We start from the raw sequence: 25,676 nt of genomic DNA, 5'->3' as shown, positions 1-25,676 counted from the left end.
GTTCGGCTTCGGGAGACAGCTGGGAAGCGGCACGGTCATTTTAAAAGGTCACAGCCGGCCTGGGGGGCTTCCCAGCACCCCCCCGAACCCCGAACTTGTGCCAAACTTCCAGGTTCGGGGTGGTGCTGGGAAGCCCCCCAGGCCGGCTGTGACCTTTTAAAACAAACGCGCCGCTTCCCAGCTGTCTCCCGAAGCCGAACGCCAAAGCCGAACTTCCGCGTTCGGCTTCGGGAGACAGCTGGGAAGCGGCGCGGCTGTTTTAAAAGGTCACAACCGGCCTGGGGGGCTTCCCAGCAACCTCCCGAACCGAACCTGGGGTTCAGAAAAATTTTGCCTCTTCTTACAAACGTTTTTCGAGTTACGAACCGACGTTCGGGAGGCTTCTGGGAAGCCCCGCCGCCCGGCTGTCACCTTTTAAAACAGCCGCGCGGCTTCCCAGCAGTCTCCGAACGCCAGTTCGTAACTCGAAAAAAGTTCGTAAGAAGAGGCAAAAATTTTCTGAACCCCGGGTTCGTATCACGAGTTGTTCGTAAGACGAGGGGTTCGTATCTTGAGGTATCACTGTATTACGTGCCTGATATTGGACAGATATGTCAAAATTCTATCAGTGAGAATATTTAGGATTGCCAGTATTTGCTACATTTATGTGACAGCTGATGAACAGCAATACTGAAGGATGAAGAGTAAGGAGTTACATGAGCAGTATTACCAGCAGTTTTCAGTATTTTATATTGCATTATAACTCACAAGACCAAATTATATATGCTTGCTTGCATTAATTATACATGCCACCTCTTTGCTGTAGAGCTCCATAGCATCAGCATGGGAGCTATAAAGTCCTTGGAGTGAGCATCCATTCACCCATCATCCTCCCTCCCTCATTTACTTTCCAATGTCTCAATGGCACCATCCCTCGGCTCAAGCGACCAGATGCAGCTGTTAACAACCTATCCCTGAATCTGTGAGGTTCTATCTGACATGTCCCAGTCACACATTCATGCTGTCGTTTGTCTTTGGAAACATTTTAATCGGAATTCTCACCTTTATCCTCTAGTTTCTGCTCCTTGCTGGTTGCATCAATCTTATTGATGTAAAACTGAGTAAATTGAGAACTCAGCCCTTCAGCTGGGTGCTGATAACCGGGAATGGCAGCTATAGGGAGAGGGAGGGAGGGAGAGTCAGTGACACAGCATAGCTAGCCAGCTTTTCTTTTTCCTGATCAAAACTCAAATCCCCTTCTTGCAACCTGAGAAGCAGATAGGTAGAAAACAGCCCTGTTCAGCATGCCTCAGCCATGAGGAACCCCACAAAGTGTTCAATGGCCCTGCCTCAGAATCATGATTCCTTGTCATCCATGCCGAGTATTCAGGCCCTCACTCCCACCCCTCACCCGAGGGTATATGGAACAAATTGTTATCCTGATCCTGACTCTACAGGTCATACTTCAAAAGGCGCTCTGAGTCTTCGGGGAGGGGCGGCATACAAATCTAAATAATAATAATAATAATAATAATAATAATAATAATAATAATAATAATAATAATAATAATAATAATTATTATTATTATTATTATTATTATTATTATTATTTTTAAAAAGATGACAAAAGAACCAAAGGAAATGCAACGATACAACTAGATGATGATACCAATTTCACCTTTGGTTCCTAGACAGAGCTAAAAGTACAGGAGTCACACACATGCTGATCTCTTACTACCTCCACAGAGATACATAAAGAAGGAATACAAGGAAAAGCTGGATCAGAATTGCACTGAAGAAACTGTCAGGATTCCCTCGGAATGCAAATTTCAAGCAAAGGAAACCAGGCTTAAATGAGACTCTAGAAAAAGTGCAGAGAAGAGCGACAAAGATGATTAGGGGATTGGAGGCTAAAACATATGAAGAACGGTGGCAGGAACTGGGTATGTCTAGTTTAATGAAGGATCAGGGGAGACATAATAGCAATCTTCCAATATCTCAGAAGTTGCCACAAAGAAGAGGGAATCAGCCTATTCTCCAAAGCACCTGAGGGTAGAACAAGAAGCAATGGGTGGAAACTAAACAAGGAGAGAAGCAACCTAGAACTAAGGAGAAATTTCCTGACAGTCAGAATGGTTGATCAGTGGAACAGCTTGCCTCCAGAAGTTGTGAATGGTCCAACACTGGAAGTTTTTAAGCAGATGTTGGATAACCATCTGTCTGAAGTAGTGTAGGGTTTCCTGCCTAAGCAGGGAGTTGGACTAGAAGACCTCCAAGGTCCCTTCTAACTCTGTTGTTGTTGTTATCATTACCTTCTGGCCTGGCCACTCTTTCATATGGTAGCTCCCGTTCCTGACAGCTCTCAAGCTGTGACTCCGCAGAGGATTCGGAGAAACCTGAATCTAAGCTTAGGCCTGAGCTTCTCCCCGTGGGGACCTTGCTTCTGACTGTGCTGGCATCCCCTAATTCAGGCTGCAGCTCAGGGGCGGGGAGAGACGGCTGGGGCTCCTGCAAGAGGTGTGGGGCCCTTGCTCCGTCCCCAGATTCCATGGCGCTAGTTTCAACAGTCGTGGAGGAGCCGGCAGTAGCAGCAGCAGCAGCAGCAGCAGACCCAACTGTAGCGCAGCTACTACTCCTGACCGGAGGCTCTTGTTTTTCTGAAGACAGAAGAGGCAGGCCTTGCTCGGACGGCATCCTACCCACCTGGAAAGGTGGTTGGAACACACTGACTGAGTACCTGAGAAGGAGCAGGAGAACAGCTGATCAGAATGCAGTCTCACAACACCTCCTCTCTTCTCCTCCTTCCCCACCCCCCAGGAGACTAGCCCAACCCAAGCCTACAAATGAGCAGGACAAGCACCAATGACCAAGAATACTGCCGGCACCCAGATATTTTACCTTGCGTAGCCTTCCAAAAGCTGAGCTAATCGTGCATAGGTGAGGCGGGACTCGGGTATGCTGATAAGAAAGGGGAAGCCGATATTCTCGGGGCGGCACAAGGTTTTGTGGGTGGACCAGTGCGTTCTCTGACACACTCTGAAAACAAAGACACAACAAGTCTTCCATGGAGAAACCCACAACTCTCTTCCCACCCCTACGCCCAGCCCGGCAGTCGAGAAGAAAAAGGGGTCCCTCTTGGGCTTTGAGAGAGGGAGCCAGAGGGTAACTCACACATTGCAGTAGCCGACCCGATAGCACCGAGTGCAGCGCTTCAACTTCTCTTCGTCCGACTGCTGCTTCTTCTGACAGGCGGCACATTTGGTGATGGGAACGCTGGGCACCTGAGGGCGCTAAGAAAAGACGGCCCACGCGGTAAGTCAAAGCGGCAATGATCTCAGAGGGAAACACAGGCAGCCCTCCCGTGATCGTCCAGCACACTTATGATGGCGCTGAATGAAGGGGCTTGTGAACAAAATGCAGGGACTCGGCAACCGGTTTGCGGATGACCAGTTGGGGCATCTCATGGTCACTTGACGCCCTGCCAACGTCCCACAAGCAAAGGCCAACAGGGAAGGCAGCAAGGAAAGTGGCAAATCCCCTGGGAAACTCTCTCCTGCCTTTCTTTGCTCCTTTGCAACACACCCTCCTTGCCTCCGTTGCTCACCTGCATCCCTGCAGCCTCCTTCCCCAGCCCTTCCTGTGCTCACACACACATGCACGAGTGTGCTCTCCTTCCTAGGTTACCCTGTGCTTGCACACAACCACAGCCCCAAGTCCTCTTTTCCCCAACTTCTCCATGTCCTCACGCATCCCACAGCCTCCTTCCGAAGCTTTCTATACTTGAGCACAGACAGGCATCCACCAATGTCCTCTTTCCCTGGCTTTCACACATGCTACAATGCAGCATCTTCTTTTCCCAACACACATGTAGCCTAGGCTGGATTTCCCTAAACCCCGCCCCCCCACGTGCTCCTTATGTAGTCTCCCCCACCTCCCCCACCTGTCATGTCTTGGGTTACCTTGATAACTGGGACTATTGGGCGGCCGAGTGGAGTGCTTTGTGACTGCACTGCTTAGCAATGGCAATCCAGAGCCTCAATTCCAGCCATACCTCAAGGACTACCTGCACAAGCTTTGCAGAAAGGGATCGGCCATGATCTCAACCCTCTTATGTGCTTGAAGAGGCCTTTTCTTCTGCTGGTTGTAAAACGGCAAGCTCCCCTGCCCTTCCTGACTTACATTCTACTTGGGCCACTCACTTGTTGAACCTGCAGCTCCACCACCCGCTCCTTAGCCAGCTCTGGAGAGAGCACCTCAAAGCACAGCAGAAGGTCGGCGGGAGAGACGGAATCCAATGACTGGGAAGGCAGGAACATGCGGTGGAAGTGGTTCTTGATCACCTGATCAAAGAGAAGGGAATTGGAACCATGCCTCTGGGAGCATCCTTCATGCCCCCAAATCCCATTTTCACCAGTTTGCCTGAAAACATGACCACACAAGAGGTGGTGTGGGTAATGCCATAGACAATTGCAACGAAGACTCCTTAAAAGTTGTAAACAACTCAGTCATTCAGACAGTAAGATTATAAATTTGATTAAATAAGTAAGGAAGAAAAGTGGAAGTATAAAAACAGCCACTATAGAAACATAGAAACATAGAAGTCTGACAGCAGAAAAAGACCTCATGGTCCATCTAGTCTGCCCTTATACTATTTTCTGTATTTTATCTTAGGATGGATTATTATCATTAAAAACTGTGATTGCTCTAAACCAGTGTATCCCAACCTTGGCCACTTGAAGATATTTGGACTTCAACTCCCAGAATTCCCCAGCCAGCATTCGCTGGCTGGGGAATTCTGGGAGTTGAAGTCCAGATATCTTCAAGTGGCCAAGGTTGGGAAACACTGCTCTAAACAAATATATGTCTGACCTGCCCAGGAACTGCTTAACTGGCCATTCCCAAGTACAGCTAAATAAACACTTTTGCTAATCTGACTCTCTATCTTATACAGTTGGTGTAGCAACAGGATTCGGCTCAGATTGCTATTTGCCCTCCATCACGGGTATTACTTCCCATCCCCACTCTTGGTCTTCTATTTTTTTTCCTTTTCTGGGCTGGTCTTCGTGCCGTACCTGCTGAGCATGTTAAGTCCTACGTTAGTAGGAGGTTGGCTAGCAATGCAAAGTCTGTGGGTGAATATACAGTCTCATCAGGGTTATATAGATGCCTGCAGGAGTCTTGCTCTTGGTTCCAATAAATGGATGTTCATAGGGAACACTGCTGTGGGGAAGGCTTGGGTTGGCCCAGAATTCCACAGTACCACAAGCACTTTTATTCCCGGAGGATGAGAACATCACCTGATGTGCCTTCCACAATGTATTATCTGCTCTGTTTTTCAGATATTGCCCCTTCTTGTAATTGCCCCTTCTTGTAAGATTTCACAATGTAAGAGGATGAATTTAGCATTAATATGCAATACTGTGCTTGTGACAATGGTTAGGAAGTGAAGAAAAACCAGTAGATATGGTAGGCAGAGTCTGCTTGCTGTTTAGTAAAGGGAAAAGGGAGGCAATTCCTATTCAGATCTTTTCTCAAGAACCGATTCTAGAATATCCATCTACGACATTTTAAAAGTTTGTTTTTCCTATACAGACATCTGCCCCTTCAAATGAGGGGCACACTCCTAGTCCTAGCCTTTAAATATTGCCATCTGAGGGGAGCTAGGAAGCCATATGCTTCTATGGCAGCCCCTGTCCTATGGAACCCTCTGCCCCTTGATATTCAATAGGATTCCATCCTTTCTTTTAGCCTTCCTGAAGGTTTTAAAGAACTGGCACACACACACGCCCCCCAAACGTAAGGAGAAAATTAGATAGCTGCACATTAGAACTTTGACTTGGTGCCAAGCTTCTGTTGTAAACATGTTTTAATTGGCTTGGTGGTACAGTTTTAATATGATTTTAAACATGTTCTAATCTTTGACTGGGAGGTGCCCAGAGTTGGTGGCAAAACAAACAGCTATATACAGGCTTTAAATAAATAAATCTGTAAATCACCTCAGCCAAGCGCAGGTTTCCAGAATTCACTCGCACACTATGGGATACGGATTCTAGCACTTCCATGGCAGTAGAATTATCCTTGCTGATGCTCACCAAGAACTATTGGGAGAAAGCATATATTAGGCAGATCAGTATATGCAGCCATGCCAGAGATTCCCCCAATTCCACCACCCACACCTTATTTTTCAAAGCAGTAATTTTATTATCACCATGACCCTTAATCTGTTTCTTCACTGCCATTTGATTCACCTCTGACAGCTACCATTCCAAGGAACAAAAAGTCAACTCTGGGTCTTCTGGTAGCAAAGCTGAGTGGCTTTTATAGCACGACACAGCTCATTCTTCCTTTCCATGTTATTAAACTGTCTTATAGGGAATACAGCACAGAAGGAAAGAGACATGATATAGGAAGAACTGGGGCTGCATCTTAGCCTGTGTTAGGATTCTGTCCATAACTGTTGGATTGGCAATATATTGGCTGCAAGTGTTGCAGATTGCCACAAGAGAGAGCCAGAGTTTATAGCTTATTTATCTGAGTTACCTTCTCTGTTTCTCTCTGTCTGGCTACTCACTGTTAGGTTAGCTCTGTAATCTCTCTGTATTGTAGTTATGTATATCAGTTAAAATGTATTTAGGCTTGATATTTTTGTTTGCTAATTATGAGAAAAACAACTGGTAAGAAAGACTATGTACTTGGTAATATTTGGATTGTTATTCTTACTTATGTGTGACTGTAGACTGTTTATAGGAATATGTTATTTCTCAAATAAACTTTAATTCAAGTTAGTATCTGTGAGTGGCTGAGTAGTTATTCACAACTAATCTCAATCTAAATGTTTGTGTACGCATAACCTTGGTAAACAAGGATTACTCTGCTCATACATCAACAGCCTGCCTGCTACACCTACTTTCCTTTTTTATCCCCTAGCAATAACAGTAACAGGTAGATGAGAATTCAGTTTTGCATTGTAGTGTCACTTCATTAGCTCTCTGACTATAATCATGGTGCCAATGGCAGACTTTGGCTGAAGTTTCTCTTCACCAACACATCCTTCACCTAAATTTTTATTTCTTTGCAGCTCATGTTGGTCTCCAGGTAGTTATTGAGGACTCAACTTTCTGCACAACTAATGTTGTGCCTACTTTTGCTGTAGTTGTGTTCATGCAACACACTGTCTGTTTGTTACTTCCTTTAAACTTCTTCCTCAATTGTTTTTATTTTAATTTATTAATTTTACAAAACTTAATCAAAGAGCAAATAAAAAGGGGAGGAAAGAAAAAAATAGAAAGGCTATTCAGAAGCATCATATTTTGGGGCAAAATGTAAAAATGATTATAATACAATTAAATTTAAACTAGTATTAAAGACCAATATAAAAAGTAGGTTAATATACAATAATTAATAACTAGACAATATTACTCTTAGTTATAAACTGAGATCCAAACATAACAATTTCTGCCTAATCTGGAAAATATGGCAAGTTTTAATAAAGTATTCAAATTATGTATTAAAATTTTATTGGGGAAAAACACACTTTGGCTGTCACTTATAAGATTGTAATACAAAAATAGTTTTTACAATTTATTAAATTCTTCATCAGATTTTTTAATATATGAAATGTTATGACATAATTCTCTCATACCATAATTAGTTATTCCTTTCTGGAAGAGTTTGTTCATAATTTCCAATGAGAAACATAAAGAATCCCATTAGTATGCTCAAATCTAGTTTTATTTGTAGGAACATAAGGTTTATTAATATTTTATAAGAAAGTAGCAGGCTGGAACGCAAAAGCCATCTTGAATATGCATTTTTTTCCATTATAAGTTGTTTTTCAATATTTTTGAGCTTCACAATATGAAAAAACCTATCTTATTTGATTATTTAACTACCCAATTTCACAATCAATACCCAGGTAGAACATCCTTGGCAGAACATCTTGCACCAATTTCCTCCAAGCGTAACATTAATCATAAATATGACTTTTTTCTTACCACAGATATTCTTATTTTGCACTTCAATTCTCTAGAGGCAGAGTCATGTCAAAGTTGCCTGTTTTCCTATTGACTTCTGACTTAATTTTTGAGGAGTTAAGCACTTAATTAGGTTTGACAGAAACAGATCTGGGGAAAATATCCCTGTATCAAAGAAACTCTTTTTTATTTACCGTTAATTTCCCTACCACTGCATCCTTGCTTTCTAGGTCACTGGGATATATTTAGTTTAAATGTATAGAACTACCATTACTAAATGTGTGCAATGGCTCAGAGCCTTAGATTCTGAGTTTGTCAGTTGGAAAATTGATAGCCCAGGTTCGAGGCCCGAGTGCTGTGTAAAGGGATGAGCTCCCATTACTTGCCCCAGCTCCTGCCCACCTAGCAGTTTGAAAGCATGCACAAGCGAGTAGATAAATAGGTACACTTTGATGAGAAGGTAATGATGATGAGTCTCAGCATATAGTCATGAGGGTTCACAGATAATACTGGCTCCCTCGGCTAAGAAACAGAGATGAGCACTGCCTCCTAGAGTGGGACATGACTGGACAGAGAAAACCTTTACCATTACTAAATCTAATTCTTTACCACTACTAAATCTAATTGGACTTTGCTATTGAAAAAACTCCCTGGACATTTCAGAAATAAAGGATACCCTGAATATCAACACTAATCCAAAGTTGAAGCATAACACATAAAAAGATATTCATCTTTGTTTTTTTCCCCCTCTCACCTTAACAGGTTTATTGTGAGGTTCCTTTGCAAAGTAGTAGACCGTCAGCACTTTCTGCTTCTGGGGTAGTGGGACTGGCAAATACAGGAAGGGATCAAAAGTGATGGATACCTGCAGCAATAACAAAATAAGCAATAAAAGCCTTTATTGGGCATAAAATAACCTACATAGGAAGCACTAGCTAATCTCACAGGAACAGTTATTCTGGGCTTAAAGGACACTATTGAGAAGAAGGAAACAATTTAGCAAAAGTGATAACAAGAACAAAGCAGCAGAGACCTCGCCTACCAGACAACAGCATGGGAAAGGAAAACAAAGGCCAAGATTATGCAGGATTGCTATAAAATCAGCCCGGTTATTAACTGCATGAGCAGAACCTACCCCTGCTCCTCCCACAGTGACTAGTGGAAAATACATCCAAATAACACTCAGGTAGGCGTGAATCATACCTTAGAGCACACAGGGCACACCAGCTTGGATTTGAACTGGCCTTGGAACAGGTCGACAATGAAAGAGTCATTCCTCATTTTGTGCCGCTGCCAAGCCTCTTCTGCAACAACCTAGCAGTGAATATCATAAAAGCCAGGATGAGAAACTATCTTGCCAGCTCAGAACCTTCTGTGCTCTCTCTAAGCACAACGCAGTAATAACGCAACAGGCATTCACCTCATCTGGCCGTCCATCTGAGTCTACTGTTTCTGTGTAGGGTTTGTTCTGGATCCGATTCAGATCCTCATGGAGTCCATCCAGCAGAAAAGCCATGAATTCCTGGGCATCATGCTGGGCATAGCCTGTAAACTGGCTGGCCTTGCTGGCTACAATTGCCTGCAGGAAGAATAGGATTCAGAAAACAACCAACTCTTTGTATGGGATTTGCCAGCAGGATCATATCATCCTTCTCTTCCCTAAAGTGGCTAAATCAGAAGACCATGGGAGGAACTTAATGAATGGTAACAAAGGTGGAACAATTAGGGTTTCCGGTGGATCAAATGGTAATTGGAAGCCACATTTATTTATTTATTTTATTTATTTATTTATTATTTAGATTTGTATGCCGCCCCTCTCCGCAGACTCGGGGCGGCTCACAACAGAATAAAACAATTCATAACAAATCTAAATTGTAGTTTAAAATATTTAATTTGATTCCTCCAATCACTTTTTTGCAGTTCCTGGAATCCACACCCTCCCAACTTGCCTCAGGACACTAAAATTCATCTGCAGAACACAAACACATGAAAGCCCAAAATGGGTATCTGAATGACATATATGGAAAAGGTGAACACCAAATTTCAACTAGGCTTAATGCATCTATTGGTTAACAACCCATTATTATAAAGGCTACAGCAAGTGGGAAAAAAATAGAAGTACTTTGGGAGTTAAGTCAAGTGAACTCATTACTTGAAGTATCAAGATTTTGCAACTTCTCAGGGGTTCATCCTTGTCATTTCCCCCACCCAAGCACTTTGTATATGGTCAGTGACACTTCTGTCAGGAAAGCTTCATAAATGGATCCACTTGGAAGAGCAGATTTTGGGCAAGTCTTTCCTTCTGAACCCTCCCTTTAAGACAGAGGTCTTCAAACTTGGCAACTTTGAGACTTGTGGGCAGCATGGCTGGCTAGAGAATTTTGGAAGTCCACAAGTCTTAAAGTTGCCAAGTTTGAAGACCTCTGCTTTAAGTGGTCTGCATGTTGCTAACAGATAGGGGAGAACAGAAATTAAAGCAAGGGGGAGTGGATTTAAACTGTTTTTGTTCCCAGATTTTATTTATTTATTAAATTTATTTATTAAACATATTTATAGGCCGCCCAACTCCCAAAGGACTCTGGGCGGCTTCCAGCCAATACAAATAATTTCTAAAATAGTAAAAACAGATTCTAAAACAATAAAAACATTCATTAATAACCCCAATTAAAACACACATACTCAAACTAACATTCCTCACTCAACTGAATAAAGTTTCACTTTAAAAGTCTTGGAATAAAGTTTAACTCAAGGTATCCAGACCTGCCTTAAGCTTCCTGTTACATCCCAGAAGGCAAAATAAATGGAATTAGGGAATACCATACAACCGATGCGTGCTTCCATGGCAGGCCTTACCTTCAGCTTGGAAGGCTGGAAGGCATGGTGGTTGCCTTTCCAGAGTGCCCGCAACAGCACCGCGAAGCCAATGGCCAGGCGCCCCCCTGTTCCCAGCGGGTTACTGTAATTAATTTCAGACTCAAAGGAGCGATCTAGGAGGCACATACAAGAGAAAGGGGTGAGCATCGGGGCACTTTCTCAAGGTCACCATCCTGAAAGATAAAAGATGAAGACTAACCAGAATATATACAGGTACCCCCCCTCCCTCCCTAACTTGAAATGTGTCTTACCATGAAAGTAGTCCCGCAACTCTCGAGTATTGGAGAGAGACTGGATAACACTGTTCATAAAGCAGGTGTTACCCAGGTTCACTAGTCCTGTAAACCCTGGCAGACACACCTTCTTGTCCTCCTCTTCCTCCTCCTCTTCCACACTCTCATTGCTGACAGGGCTGTGGGTCATTGGGGGGACCATACAGGTTGGCTTAGGCTGGTGGGGGGGGAAATGGCTTTTAGCAGTCAAGGAAATAGGGTTCAACTTTTTGCCAAGTTCATTTCTAGTATTCTTGGCTTCTATCAATGCCATGCTTCTTCACCCAAGATGCTCCTTCACCCAAGTATAATGGGCCAAGCCCTCTTAGCCCATGAAAAACTAATTCACAACAGGTAATGTGTAAATGTTGTTGGTCACTGACATACAACAGGAGTGATATTTGCATACAAAGAAAACGGTTGCATCTGTCCAAGCGCTGAAGTTGGGGATAACAAGAAGATGCCTCTCATTATTTTGCTTTTTAAGAGCCCAAATGCAAGGCGAGATGGAACCAGTGTTGTTATTTTGCATATATTCTAGATCAGGGGTCCCCAAACTTTTTACACAGGGGGCCAGTTCACTGTCCCTCAGACTGTTGGAGGGCCGGAGTATAAAAAAAACTATGAACAAATCCCTATGCACACTGCACATACCTTATTTTAATGTAAAAAACAAAATGGGAACGTACTATTTGGGGGGGGAAAGAAGTCTGAGATTCATATATGTTTATGTTTTGTTTTTAATTTTCTTTTGTTAACATCTGATTGGTTATACAAGGTTTTCTTGGTTTATAGAAAAATATAGAAAAATATTTATAGAAAAATATATAAAGAAAGAAGAAAGCACTTTGGCATAATGGTTAAGTTAGAAATATAATTGGTGTTGTACTTTTAGAAGGAACATTAAGGAGGGAATTTAATTAAAAGAAAAGTATGTACCTGGATCACAACATTAGAAAAAAAAACTTTTGCAACTTTTTTGATGATTGATATTAGTTACTGACAAAATACTGCATTTTATTCAGGGAAAATTAGATGGTACATTGTATTGTTTGAATGTATGTTGAGAGAAATTTTTAAAAAAATTTACACCGCCCCCCCAAAAAAGTCCTTCCTTCCTCCACCCCTCAATTCATTTCATTCTTCCTTCCTTCCTTGTTCCCTCCATTTCTTCTTCTTTCCCTCCCTCCCTCCTTCCCACTTCTCTTCCCTCTCCCTTTTTTTCCTTCTGTCTCATTTGTTTTGTTTCCCTCTCCCTCGTTCTTTCCCTCCATCATTTTCTCATTTTTCTCTTTCTCTCTCTCACATTCCCTCCCCCTCTCACTTGTTTTCTCTCCCTCTCTCTCATGCTTTCCTTCTCTCTCTCTCCTTTTCTTCTCTCTTCCTTCCTCTCTTCTTTTTTTTTCTGCCCTGCAACGCGCCGCGAGCCAGTCGGCTGCAAGCAGAAGCTCCAAGACAGTGGCACCAACGTCGGGTCGCAGTACATTGCTGGCGCTGCGCTGGGCATGGGCACGGAGTGGCACTGGCCCACTGGCTGGGCCGGGACAGAGGTGCCAGCCCCATGCCCAGCGCAGCGCCAGCAATGTGCGGCGTCCTGCAACACATCAAGCTGCCGCCGGCGCCAGTGCCTTGCAGCCAACCGCCCCACCGCCACCCCACGCAACTGCTCAGTGCCCTCCCGCTCGACCCACGTTTGGCTGCGCCACCTTCGCGGCTTGCCCTGCTGCCCCGCGCCCGCCAGAGCTGCCCGGTGCAGACTAAGTGCGGGGCAGAGTAGGCGGCGGCGGTGGCTTCAGGCCCGCCCCCAAACTGAGCTTCCTTTGGCTTTCTTCGAGGCAAAACTGCAAAGCTCACCTGCCGCCTCGAAGGAAGCCAAAGGAAGCTCAGCTCAACGAGGACCGGCTGTTGGTCTCTTGAAGCTGCAGCCGCCGCCGCCCACCAAGGAGATCCCTTCGCCCGAACAGAGGCGGCGGCGGCGAGCTCAAGGAACCAAGAACCGGTCTTTCTCCGCGCTGAATTGTTGCAGCTTCTGAGGTCGCATCCGCCTCCAGGCGAAGGGATCTCCTCGGTGGGCAGCCTCGGTCCGAAAAGGACCGGCTGTTGGCCCCTTGGCGGAGGCAGAGGCGGCCTCAGAGGCTGCAACAATTGCCTCTGAGGTCTGCAGCTGAGCGTCTGGAGGAGGAGGAGGCGGAAAGCCAGGGGGCGGGGAGGAAAGCAATTGGCCAATTTCTTTCTCAGAGGAACTGTTGCTGCTCTGCCATAGGGTGCTTTCCTCCCCGCCCTCCTGGCTTTCCTCTTCCTTGCCGCCGCCAGACGCTCGGCAGCAGAGTGGAGATGACATTCGGAACTTAGTATATTATAGATGGTAAAATCTCGTACGCTGCCACGGGCCGGGTAAATGACCTCAGCGGGCCGCATCCGGCCCGCGGGCCGTAGTTTGGGGACCGCTGTTCTAGATCCCTTCATCCAGAATGAAGATCATAAGATGGTATTGTCCCAACCCACTAAAGTAAAGCACTTCTACCAACACCACAATCTTTTGCAATAGTTTCACTCACAATTCCAATTATTTGTTTTTCCTGTTTCTGCAAGATGCTGGCCATATAAACGAATCCCTATATTTTCTCCCATTCTCCCCCAATAATTGTGAACTAAGACAGCCCAGTACTCCTCAGAAGTTCTCACCGAGGGTACGAGTGGCTCCTGTTTCACAGGCAGGTGGTCTGATACGGTCTGAGCTGCTACGCTATCCAGGCCGCTGTCTTCTGCTCGTGGCTTCTCCTTCTCAACTGCTCGGGCTTCTTCTTTAGTGGACAGAGAGTGCTGGTTACTCCCAGGTTGGCTTTTATCTAGAGGGGTAGGGCCGGTTGGCATGGCAACCTTTGCACCACCCACTGCACCTTAAAAAGGGGGAAAAGTGGGCTTGTGGTTAGCAGCAGAAACAATCAAGGGTAATTAAGCTTCAGCAATATGAAGTGCCACTGAACCAATCCTTTTCCACAGTAAAATGCATGCCAAACAGAATGGGGGCAAGAACATGTTCTAAGATTGAACCAAGAAAAATCTCTGCAGACTCTGAAGTATTATTATTATTATTATTATTATTATTATTATTGTTATTATTATTATTATTTATTAAATTTATATGCCGCCCCACTCCGAAACCTGAATTATCCAGGTTTCTTTCTCAGGCCCCATCTATAATCTCACCAAACAATGGAAATAAACCAATATAGTTCTTCTCTGTTACTCCTGGTCTTAATATCCTCAGGCTTAAAGGTATCTCACTCCCCATCGATACATACAAGGAATCCCTACAAGGTGAATTTTTAAAAATCCAGGCACAGACCTCGTGTGGCAGGAGCCTCCAGGCCCCCCCAACGCTGGCTGTGTCGTTTCTTCAAACAAATGTTAATCCGGGCTGTAGTGAAATTATATGTACACTGATCTGGTTCTATAAGGTTCCTGCAAGGCAATTCAACCGGGGAAGCAATAAGAACATCAGACACAATTAAACAGGACAAAGAACTTACATCTGCCCTGGCTGGGCAATAAATCTAATAAATAAATAAATACAGTGATATCTCATCTTACAAACGCCTCGTCATACAAACTTTTCGAGATACAAACCTGGGGTTTAAGATTTTTTTGCCTCTTCTTACAAACTATTTTCACCTTACAAACCCACTGCCGCTGCTGGGATGCCCCGCCTCCGGACTTCCGTTGCCAGCAAAGCACCCGTTTTTGTGCTGCTGGGATTCCCCTGAGGCTCCCCTCCATGGGAAACGCCACCTCTGCACTTCCATGTTTTTGTGATGCTGCAGGGGAATACCAGCAGGGGAATACCAGTAGCGCAAAAACGAGCGCTTCGCTGGCAATGGAAGTCTAGAGGTGGGGTTTCCCAGCAAGGGGAGCCTCAGTGAAATTGCAGCATTGCAAAAACACAGAGGTCCAGAGGTGGGGTTTCGAGGACTTCGGTGTTTTTTCAATGCTGCGATTTCACTGATGCTCCCTTCGCTGGGAAACCCCACCTTCGGATTTCCGTTGCCAGCGAAGTGCTCATTTTTGCGATGCTGGGATTCCCCTGCAGCATCACAAAAACACGGAGGTCCGGAGGTGGGGGTTCCTATGGAGGGGAACCTCAGGGGAATCCCAGCAGCGCAAAAACGGGCGCTTCGGCTGGCAAAAGGGGTGAATTTTGGGCTTGCACGCATTAATCGCTTTTCCATTGATTCCTATGGGAAATTGTTTCATCTTACAAACTTTTTCACCTTAAGAACCTCATCCCAGAACCAATTAAGTTTGTAAGACAAGGTATCACTGTACACTTCTGCATTATGGAAAAAAAGGATCTATGTATTGCTGTAGTTATTTCTTTATATAGATGAGAATCAACATGTTCAACAGGAATAGATGTTAGAGGTCTCTGGGCTGTGTACAATAATACACTTTCAAGCAACTGAGTTTAGATTTTTTAAAATTATCTTTATTAAATTCTAAGACAAAAAGAGAAAAACTACCAAGAACTAATATTGACGAAAAATATTAGCAGACGAAAAGAGGTGTAATAAAATAAACAATAAATAAAAATATTAAAAAATGATAATTACAGTGATACCTCGTCTTACAAACGCCTTGTCATACAAACTTTTCAAGATACAAACCCGGGGTTTAAGATTTTTTTGCCTCTTCTTACAAACTATTTTCACCTTACAAACCCATTGCTGCCTCTGGGATGCCCCGCCTCCAGACTTCCGTTGCCAGCGAAGCACCCATTTTTGTGCTGCTGGGATTCCCCTGAGGCTCCCCTCTATGGGAAACCCCACCTCGAGACTTCCGTGTTTTTGTAATGCTGCAGGGGAATCCCAGCAGCGCAAAAACAGGTGCTTCGGCTGGCAGGTGGCAATGGAAGTCCGGAGGTGGGGTTTCCCATGGAGGGGAGCCTCAGGGGAATCCCAGCAGCGCAAAAACGGGCGCTTCGGCTGGCAAAAGGGGTAAACTTTGGGCTTGCACACATTAATCACTTTTCCATTGATTCCTATGGAAAACATTGTTTCGTCTTACAAACTTTTCATCTTAAGAACCTTGTCCCGGAACCAATTAAGTTTGTAAGACAAGGTATCACTGTACTTCTGACTTGTTTTACAGCAAATGTAAATAAAATTTAGATTGAACTCTTAATTTATGGTTACAACACATCCATTTTAAATAATCTACTAATATTAGTAATAGTCAAAACTATGTATCATTCTTCCACTTTGGGCAAAAAGTCCACAAAGAGCTTCTAGTTAGCATTAAGGTTAATTGCTGCCTTTTCTCTAAGCAAACCTGTCAATTTTGCTATCTCAGATTGTTGATCTGAGTTTAATCTATCACAGTTTAGATTCATAATATTGCTTCCCGAAGAGTCAGAACAATAAAAATCACACTTGGGTGAATCAATAGGTCTTAGCTGGGTTAGTATAATCAAAAGCTGATACTTGTGTCACAGAATGGAGAAGGCAACAATTTATGAAGCAGCATCAGCCAGAATATATTATGATGGTCCCTAGAATATATTTGCAAAAGCAAATACTGTAACAAATAATCAAGCAGAAATAATTTAAATTTGATACCTGAGTTTCACCTGCCACCTGAATACTGAATGAACGCTGCAGCCTTGGTGAAGTCGAAGAAAGTTGGCATCACTGCAAAAAGTAGCATAAATTATGCATTTTGAATCTTTTCCCATTCAGTAACAATTCCAGTTAATCTCTGGCTACAGTAAGGAAAGGGGGGGGGGGGGGGGGGGAGTCTGTCATCAGTAATTGCTATACCTTGTTTGGAACAAGAGTGTAAAATCTTGCTCCCGAAAGTGTACACTGGACATCTCCTTGTGGATCTCCTTTACATAAACGTGCACCACCATAGAGTCGTTTCCTTTCTCATAGGAGTCATTCTTCACAAATGTTAGATTCACAATAGGCTCCGGTTCTAGCAAGAAAAAGATAAAGCAATCATGACAATAGGACTATCTTTAAAGAGAAATTTCCAGAGAAATCATCTTGTGATTCAAATTTACATGTGTGCTTGTCTCTGTGGATAAGTTGTAGAAGAAAGAAGTGGTTAAACTACTGGCCAGGTTTGGAAAACACTGAGCTAGAGTGTCTCAATTGAAAGCTATATTCTACATAAATTATACTAAACATTATAACATAATTCTGGTAGGCATGTCCCCAAGAAGTATGCAAAGCAATGAACCAAACTCTTCCCTACTTCCAGATCAGCCAATTGTTAAGCCTGCAAATTAGCAACATAGTGCCTGCAGATGATGACATATCCACTAGACCAGTGTTTCCCAATCTTGGCCACTTGAAGATATTTGGACTTCAACTCCCAGAATTCTAGGAGTTGAAGTCCAAATATCTTCAAGTGGCCAAGGTTGGGAAACACTGCTCTATAATTCCCATTTAACAGCTAACTATTATTCCTGTTTTCCAGAATACGTATTTACTTAGTTATCTGGGCACAGGACTGACATCCATTTAATCCCCTCAGTTTAAATCAAGTTGGGCTCCCATCGTGTACCTACACAAACATTCAGGATCTCACTCTTTACTCACCAATACTAACAGCCTCTAATGCGTCACTGTCCTGGGACCAGTCTCTCTTCTCAGGATCTCTGGGTTGCAGAGAGGAGGGGAGGTCCTCCCTGAAGGCAGAGTCAGGGTCTAGTCCCTGAGAAGCTTCAGGGGAGCTGTCTGGTTGAGGGAGTCTCTTCTCTGGAGAGGGCCCATGCTGACTGGGCAAGGCATCTTGAGGGGCCACAGGATGCTGCATTTCCATGCACACCGATTCCTTCTCCTGACTGTCAATCTGCTAATGTAGGGAGAAAACCACAATCAGAGGTGAAAATAGGATAGAACATTTAAACTGAAATATATCAACAGATTCTGACATCGATTTATATTGACTGGTTCCTAATATGATTTGATTGATTATTTGTACCCGGACTATCATTAATGTTGTACCTTATGATTCCTGACAAACTTATCTTTTCTTTTATGTACACTGAGATTATGTGCACCAAGACGAATGCCTTGTGTGTCTAATCACACTTGGCCAATAAATTCTACTCTACTCTACATACTCTACAATCTACTTATATGGAATTAAAGTCAGGCTACAAGAATGGTGGAAGGTCTTAAGCATAAAACGTATCAGGAAAGACTTAATGAACTCAATCTGTATAGTCTGGAGGACAGAAGGAAAAGGGGGGACATGATCGAAACATTTAAATATGTTAAAGGCTTAAATAAGGTTCAGGAGGGAAGTGTTTTTAATAGGAAAGTGAACACAAGAACAAGGGGACACAATCTGAAGTTAGTTGGGGGAAAGATCAAAAGCAACGTGAGAAAATATTATTTCACTGAAAGAGTAGTAGATCCTTGGAACAAACTTCCAGCAGACGTGGTTGGTAAATCCACAGTAACTGAATTTGAACATGCCTGGGATAAAAATACAGGAAATAGTATAAGGGCAGACTAGATGGACCATGAGGTCTTTTTCTGCCGTCAGTCTTCTATGTTTCTACATATGATTCATTAGAAAATATTGTTAATACCAGTAAGCAGAAAATTGATCTCACTCCTAACTGCCCTCAGCCACTGTTTCTCCAATAAATACCTCAACTTGTATCTTCAAATTTTCTGCTAATTGTCATTATCTTTGACCTTCTTATGAACTACCTTATTTTTAACCATGGTTTCGGGGATTAGTCCTCTTTTACTCATAAGAGTTTGCTCCATTAGGAAAATAATTTCTGACGAGCAAAAAAATGATAGAATCAAAGGAAAGGTTGTGTGTTCTAAAGTAACTTTCTCTGCCTTATATTCAGATTCATGGGCAAATTATTTATCATCAGTTTGCTTTTCTGTGGGGTTTGGGACTGGCTAGGACCATGAGAGCAGTAATTCTGTTAACATGTCTCTCTAGTCAATGACTATATGGCACCATTTCCCTAAAGCAGTGTTGTTAAAACTGTGGCACATGTGCCATAGGTGGCATGCGGAGCATATCTGAGAGCACGACAAGCTTTGTTCTATGTCAGCTACAGCATGGATGCGTGCACTGGCCAGCTGATTTTCGGCCTTCTTTTCAGCTGTTTTCACTCCTCCCAAGCTTCTGGAAAGCCTCATAAAGCCTGGGGACAGCGAAAAAAATGGAATACTTACTAAACCTACAAACCAGCATCTCACAAAGGATTTAGGTTGTTATTATTGCTTAACTTTGAGAGCAGAAATACTATTGGTAACTAGAGAAAACCAGCCTAAGTGGAAGTTCACTTGTGTGCTTCACTCACAGCCTCCTTTTCGCTGTCAGAAGTCTTCAGGAACTTCTTTGGCTTTGGACAGTTGCAGCCAGGTCTCTCAAATCTCGGCCCATTTCTTCTGCAGCCGGCAAGGCTTTCCTGAAGGCCTCTGCAAGCGATAAGAGCTCCCGATCAATCCAAATCTCTGTTATTGGCTGGAGAGGCCTTTAAGAAGGACCTTTAGGAAAGGCCCCTGCAGCTGATAACAGAGCTCCAGATCGATCAGAGCTCTGTTATCAGCTACAGTAAGCCTTCCAGGCTGCAGAAGAAATGGCCTGAGATGTGCGAGGCCCGGTTGCAACTGCCCTCATCACCTCGAGGTTCGACTACTGTAATGCTCTCTACATGGGGCTACCTTTGAAAAGTGTTCGGAAACTTCAGATCGTGCAGAATGCAGCTGCGAGAGCAGTCATGGGCTTACCCAGGTATGCCCATGTTTCACCATCACTCCGCAGTCTGCATTGGCTGCCGATCAGTTTCCAGTCACAATTCAAAGTGTTGCTTATGACCTTTAAAGCCCTTCATGGCATCGGACCAGAATATCTCCGAGACCGCCTTCTGCCGCACGAATCCCAGCGACCGATTAGGTCCCACAGAGTGGGCCTCCTCCGGGTCCCGTCAACTAAACAATGTCGGTTGGCGGGCCCCAGGGGGAGAGCCTTCTCTGTGGCGGCACCGGCTCTCTGGAACCAACTCCTCCCGGAGATCAGAACTGCCCCTACTCTTCCTGCCTTCCGTAAACTCCTCAAAACCCACCTTTGCCGTCAGGCATGGGGAAATTAAACATCTCCCCCTGGGCACGTTTAATTTATACATGGTATGCTTGTGTGTGTGTCTGTTAGTATATGGGGTTTTTTAAATCTTTAAATATTTTAATTAATTGGATTGTTTATTATTTGTTTTCACTTGTTGTGAGCCGCCCCGAGTCTTTGGAGAGGGGCGGCATACAAATCAAAATAATAAAATAATAAAAATAAAATAAATAGTAGGGCAGCTCCACTTCTGTTTCATTTCCGAATTTCCAATTGGCCCGTTGGGAAATTTTTCAACACCCACAGGCTTCAGGAGGCTTTCCTGAACCCTGGGGAGAGCGAAAAACAACCCAACGGGCTTACAGTAAGCTTCAGGGAGTCCTGTGCGCATGCACTGGGGAAGGAGGGAGTGCAGAAGGTTGTGCACATGCGTGTGGGGGCAGCAGGTGTGTGTGTGTGTGCGCGCATGCATGGGGGATAGAAAAGGTGGATAGAGAAATCTGAAATTCTCTTCAAGATCAACTAGAAAATCTGGCCTACAGTCATTTCCAGTCTATGTTCTCTCAATATAAAAAAGAAGTCTCGTTGGCAGAAGGGCTATGAAAGTTACCAATAGTATTTCTGCTCTCAAAGTTAAGCAATAATAACAACCTAAATCCTTTGTGAGATGCTGGTTTGTAGGTTTAGTAAATATTCCATTTTTTTCCTTGTTAGAGGAAACCTCTGTTTCCTCTGACAGCAGGCACTCTCAGAGTCTCTTTTTGATGTATGGGAAAGGTCAAGGATAAACTTTTGATCTTGACCCCGAGTCAAAAATCAGCACAACTCACCCCTTGTTTCTTACCTTTAGGTCCAACTGGGCAGCTTCCTCAGCAACTCGGTCAATCCTTTGATAGTCAGCTATTCCAGATAGCCCAGGGTTCTCCATGCTTCTGCTGTTCCTTTCCTCCTCAGACAAACTGGCTTTGACATATGCTGCCTTGGTACCAGGTCCAGTTGGCAGTCTTGGGTTGATAAGATTCCTTCCTCCCACAGTGTCATTTTTCCCCAAAATTCGTTTTGGGTTAGGAGAGTCTCGTTTGCTTCTGATTAGTTCCACAGTACTATCAAGTTGGGGTTCTTCAGATGTTTCCCCAGCACAAAGGACCTTCTCTTTGCCATTCTCCTTACACGCAATCCTCTTTGGATGTTCTCTTGAACCATCTTTGTGGCGTTTCTTGGGGCAGGGGGAAAACAGAAATATATGGAATAAGCAATATACTTATAAGAGACATATAAACAACAGCTAATCAGAGAACAACTATAAAGACCACTGAACCTGAAAGCAAGTGATAGATCTCCAGAGCAATCCTACAGGGAGAAGATCGCCCAGGGATGACTTGACCCAATCTTGCTAGAGTTCAAGGTCTTCAGGAAAGGATGAAGAAAATATCAGAAATGGAACAAAGCTTACCGAAAGTGAAGTCCAGTTGTGCAATGGGATCTTTTTTGGCAGCACCAACTGTAAGATATTGCCTTTCTTGAACAGGATTTTGGTGCAGGAACTTTCTATCTCCTCATAGAATTCACAGCTCCACTGACGGCCATCTGAAGGAGGAGACAGGGCTTAAGATTCTTCTTTGATGGTTGAATAAGGAACATGTACCACAGCACTGCACCACTGCAGGGCAAGGTAGCACTTGACCTGATAAGATGCTGCATGGAATCTCACTTATTCTGAAATAAATAGGAAGGTGCCTTGCTCTCCTCGTAAAATACAATTCTCCATTGGGTCATTCTCCATTGGGTCATTTTGCATTAGAAAGGAACCTCTGCTATATGCTATTTATAAATTTATAAATATTTATTTGTAAGTAAATACTATTTATTTATATTGCAAGGGAATGAAGAGTTAACTGGAACTTCTGAAGGACAGTAACAATTGAGCCAAATAAATTTTGTTCCTTGAATATTGACAAATTGTTGCTTTCTGTGTGCTGAAGATATGCTAATCACAAAAATATTGAGCACTCTGAAGGCTTGTTTTTGGGCCTCAACATCATACCATTTTAATGTATGAAAATCTAAGCATCACAAGAGCCTGCTAAAGTGCTAGATTACATAAAGAAGCTGTATTTTGTTCTTCAAATCATGTACGATCCTAATTATTTTCTAGACTGCCTGATGATTATTATATATTTTTCCAGAGACTTTAGATGTTTGATCTTTATTTGCTATCATGTATTTAAAAATAATAATAACATAATTTTTTTAAAGGATTCAGCTATGAAACAGCAGCTAAAAAGACTAAAATACTTTGTTATGTCTTCTAATTTTAATTTTAAAGATGCTTAAGAATAACGTGGGATACAACAAAGCCTTAATTTCTTATCACTCCAGTTTTTCTGCACCAACGTTTCTTTTAAAAAAATATTGAGGTTTTCTTCTTTATCAAGCTGAGGGTTGTATTGTCTTTTGAAACATGAGGAAAAATAAAAGGAAATAAAAGGGGCAAGGATAAAAACAGCATTTAAAGTAAATTACAGTTAATATGCTGTGAGCCGCCCTGAGTTCTCGGAGAGGGGCGGCATACAAATCCAATAAAATAAAATAAATAAATAAATATAAACACTATAACATACTTCAAACACATTATACAAAGACCAAGCTTTCTGGAGAAATGTATAATTATGGGAAAGGTGAAAAGACAAATAATAATAATAATAATTTATTAGATTTGTATGCCGCCCCTCTCCGAAGACTCGGGGCGAGGATGACCACAAATATCCACAAATACAGAGATTTAATAATAGTAGTGATGTGTGCATTATTAGGAGGTCTGGGGAATCAGATCCTTCTGGAGGAAATCGATCCATCAGGTTGCTAAAAATCAATAGCGACCTGATGGCATATAATCAATCAACTCATATGAATAATTTCCATTTCCTTCTTCTATCACATTAAAAGTCACAAGTTGGCTGCAACTGCAGGTTTCAGAGAGCAGATGGAGCCCAAGGGCTTCAGGTTATATGCTGCTGTTCTAGTCAGCTATCAATATCCCTGGCACATATACAGTGGTACTTTGGTACTCATCCTTAATTGGTTCCAGGAGGCGATATAAGTACCAAAAATGATGAATACCAAACACATTTTTCCCATGGGGAATAACATGGCGAATCACAGCTTACACCAACAAGTTCTAGCTTGTGTGTTGAGTACCAAACAATGAGTACTGGGACAAAATGTTTATGTCAAAATGTGCTGGGTATCAAATTCGAGGACTTCCCAGACTGATCAAGGTACCACTGCAGTATGCAACAATGATTCTAGGGACTCTCAATCCACTTTACACAGAACTTTGTGTGATAAAGAATATTGTTCAGAAAAGTTGTAAATGCTGTTTCACAACTGCTTATTTTCTGTGACAATATATTTCCTGCTGGCTTTTTCATAACTCATTAGTATCTAAACTTTAGACATACATTGCAGGGAAGAGCTAGGTAATAGCCTCGCTATCTCTGGGAGACTTGGGAGTCCCAAGTACTTTGCATGATCCCCACAAAAAGTGCATTAAGTCTACGGAGAGGGGCGGCATACAAATCCAATAAATAATAATAATAATAATAATAATAATAATAATAATAATAATAATAATAATAAAGCTGCTCTCCCATTTTGCCTTCTTCAGAAAAGACTTATTTATTTATTTAGTTCTGCTTGTAGACAAAAACTGAATTTAAAAAGTTATTTCTTAAAAAAGGAGAAACTCTTTCTTCTTTTCAAGCTAATTAAGAACGCTACGAATAAAAAAGGAAAGTCTGTATTAATTACCAGGTAACTTGATGGCACAATTGGTGTCTGTGAAAGATGAATCCACTTCTTCCACTTTTGGGTTCTTGCTGCCCAAATTCAGTTTCACAATAACTTCATCAGCATTCTGCTTCCATTCCAGCTGCAGGTCTAGGAAACAGACAAAGTCAATCTCTCACCTGAGAGTGATCAAGGTAACAGCTAACTTCCCCAAATAGGAAAAATGGAACATGAAACAGACTCTAGTTAGTTAGTAACATGGTACACAAGGTGCATTTTGATCAATAATTAAATATTGCCACACAAAATGTTACAATGGAAATTACATAAATCATCACAAGAAAAAAGTAAAAGCTTTTTCTATGTTCAATAACAGTACATTAAACCATTTATTGGAATTATTGCAATTAAATGGTCAAGCGACACTTGTGAATCTTTGCAGCCCTCTCACAGAAAAGCTAAAATCTTATCAGATGTCTTTAGAAAATCACTTTCCTAATTTTATCTCATAGTTGATTGGCTACTGGTCATGGGCATGCCTTTAGGTGGCTTTTCGAGGAATCATGGCAATGGCAGCAAGTACTACCTCCTTTGTGCCAGAGCACATGATAGGTTTCTAGTCATGTTGACTCTTCCTTTCCAGTCTCCAATGCCCTCCTAACTGGGAGGGGCTGCTAGAGATCAACACCATAAAGCTGGGATCCCCAACCGCCGGTCCGCAGACCAGTACTAGGGCACGAGGCATGTTACACCAGTCTGCAGAGTTGGCTGCCCAGGAAAACGGCGCGTTTGAAAAGCGCACGTTCAAAATGTGCGCCGCTTTCCCGGGCTACCTGCTTTGCTGGCTGGAGAAGCAAGCGATCCGGGACTGTGTGGTTTTGCGCCGCGACAGCGACAACAACAATGCCGTGGCGGCCTTCAAGCGCGGTCCTTTGTGGCACCCCACCACCCGTTCCTGCAGGTAGAGGTTGGGCGTGCTACCGGGAGGCGGAGGTGGTGCGGGGCCGTGCGCCGTGGACGCCAGGGAGGGCGAAGGGGTGGACGTGGCTGCTGCCTCTTAGCTGGAGAGCCGGACGGGGCTGCTCATCTAGGGGGCCGCGGACCGGCAAGCTGTCCTCCGCGCGCTCTCTCTGTTGCCGGCGTGGTGTACAAGAGAGAGAGAGAAGAAAGGAGGGGGGAGAGAGAAAGAAAGCAAGAGAGTGAGACAGTGTGAGAAAGAAAGCAAGAGAGAGAGAGAGAAAAGGAGAGGAAGAGAGAGAAGAAAAGAGGAGAGGGAGAGAGAAGAAGAGAGAGAAAGCAAGAGAGTGAGAAAGAGTGAGAAAGAGAGAGCAAGAGGGGAGAGAGAGAAAGAAAGAGATAGCAAGAGAGAGAGAAAGAGAGAAAAAGAGTGTGAGAGAAAGAAAACAGAGAGAGAGAGAGAGAGAGAGAGAGAGAAATGAAAGCAAAAATGGAGAAAAAAGAAAAATGAGAAATATTTATTTATTTATATTTTTTTGAATTCTGTGCCGCCCAGTCCCAAAGGGACTGCCGCTCAGACACTATACTTTTCCGCCTACACTGGGCCATAGAAAAAATGTCCTGCTGAAATTGGTCCCTGGTGGAAAAAAGGTTGGGGACCACTGCCATAAAGGACTGTGGGGGGTTATAGAAATCATGTACGTGAAACACTTTGAACACTAAATATTTA

At 43.2% G+C, this 25,676-nt stretch overlaps 1 protein-coding gene across 5 annotated transcripts in view; it reads right to left on the bottom strand.

Annotated features, from left to right (window-relative positions):
• USP19 (ubiquitin specific peptidase 19) overlaps positions 1-25,676 on the bottom strand; it is a 54,590-nt gene that overhangs the window by 16,176 nt on the left and 12,738 nt on the right. For 3 of the 5 annotated variants that reach the window (XM_070738064.1, XM_070738063.1, XM_070738061.1), the window contains exons 3-21: positions 24,011-24,139; positions 21,654-21,787; positions 21,045-21,416; positions 17,701-17,956; positions 16,915-17,071; positions 16,714-16,785; positions 14,448-14,563; positions 13,784-13,998; positions 11,078-11,276; positions 10,806-10,939; positions 9,373-9,531; positions 9,156-9,266; positions 8,707-8,817; positions 5,976-6,077; positions 4,179-4,319; positions 3,151-3,269; positions 2,878-3,015; positions 2,292-2,716; positions 1,042-1,152 (exon numbers count right to left, since the gene is read on the bottom strand). In XM_070738064.1, the coding sequence (XP_070594165.1) occupies positions 1,042-1,152; positions 2,292-2,716; positions 2,878-3,015; positions 3,151-3,269; positions 4,179-4,319; positions 5,976-6,077; positions 8,707-8,817; positions 9,156-9,266; positions 9,373-9,531; positions 10,806-10,939; positions 11,078-11,276; positions 13,784-13,998; positions 14,448-14,563; positions 16,714-16,785; positions 16,915-17,071; positions 17,701-17,956; positions 21,045-21,416; positions 21,654-21,787; positions 24,011-24,139 (3,201 nt within the window). The remainder of the gene's footprint in view (positions 1-1,041; positions 1,153-2,291; positions 2,717-2,877; positions 3,016-3,150; positions 3,270-4,178; positions 4,320-5,975; positions 6,078-8,706; positions 8,818-9,155; positions 9,267-9,372; positions 9,532-10,805; positions 10,940-11,077; positions 11,277-13,783; positions 13,999-14,447; positions 14,564-16,713; positions 16,786-16,914; positions 17,072-17,700; positions 17,957-21,044; positions 21,417-21,653; positions 21,788-24,010; positions 24,140-25,676) is intronic. The other 2 variants (XM_070738065.1, XM_070738062.1) reach the window with 1 other exon arrangement.

Source organism: Erythrolamprus reginae, chromosome 2 (genome assembly GCF_031021105.1).
Source record: "Erythrolamprus reginae isolate rEryReg1 chromosome 2, rEryReg1.hap1, whole genome shotgun sequence".
In the NCBI taxonomy this organism is placed as follows: Eukaryota; Metazoa; Chordata; class Lepidosauria; order Squamata; family Dipsadidae; genus Erythrolamprus; species Erythrolamprus reginae.
The sequence above is the reverse complement of the archived record's forward strand: the minus strand, read 5'-3'. Positions and strand labels throughout refer to the sequence as shown.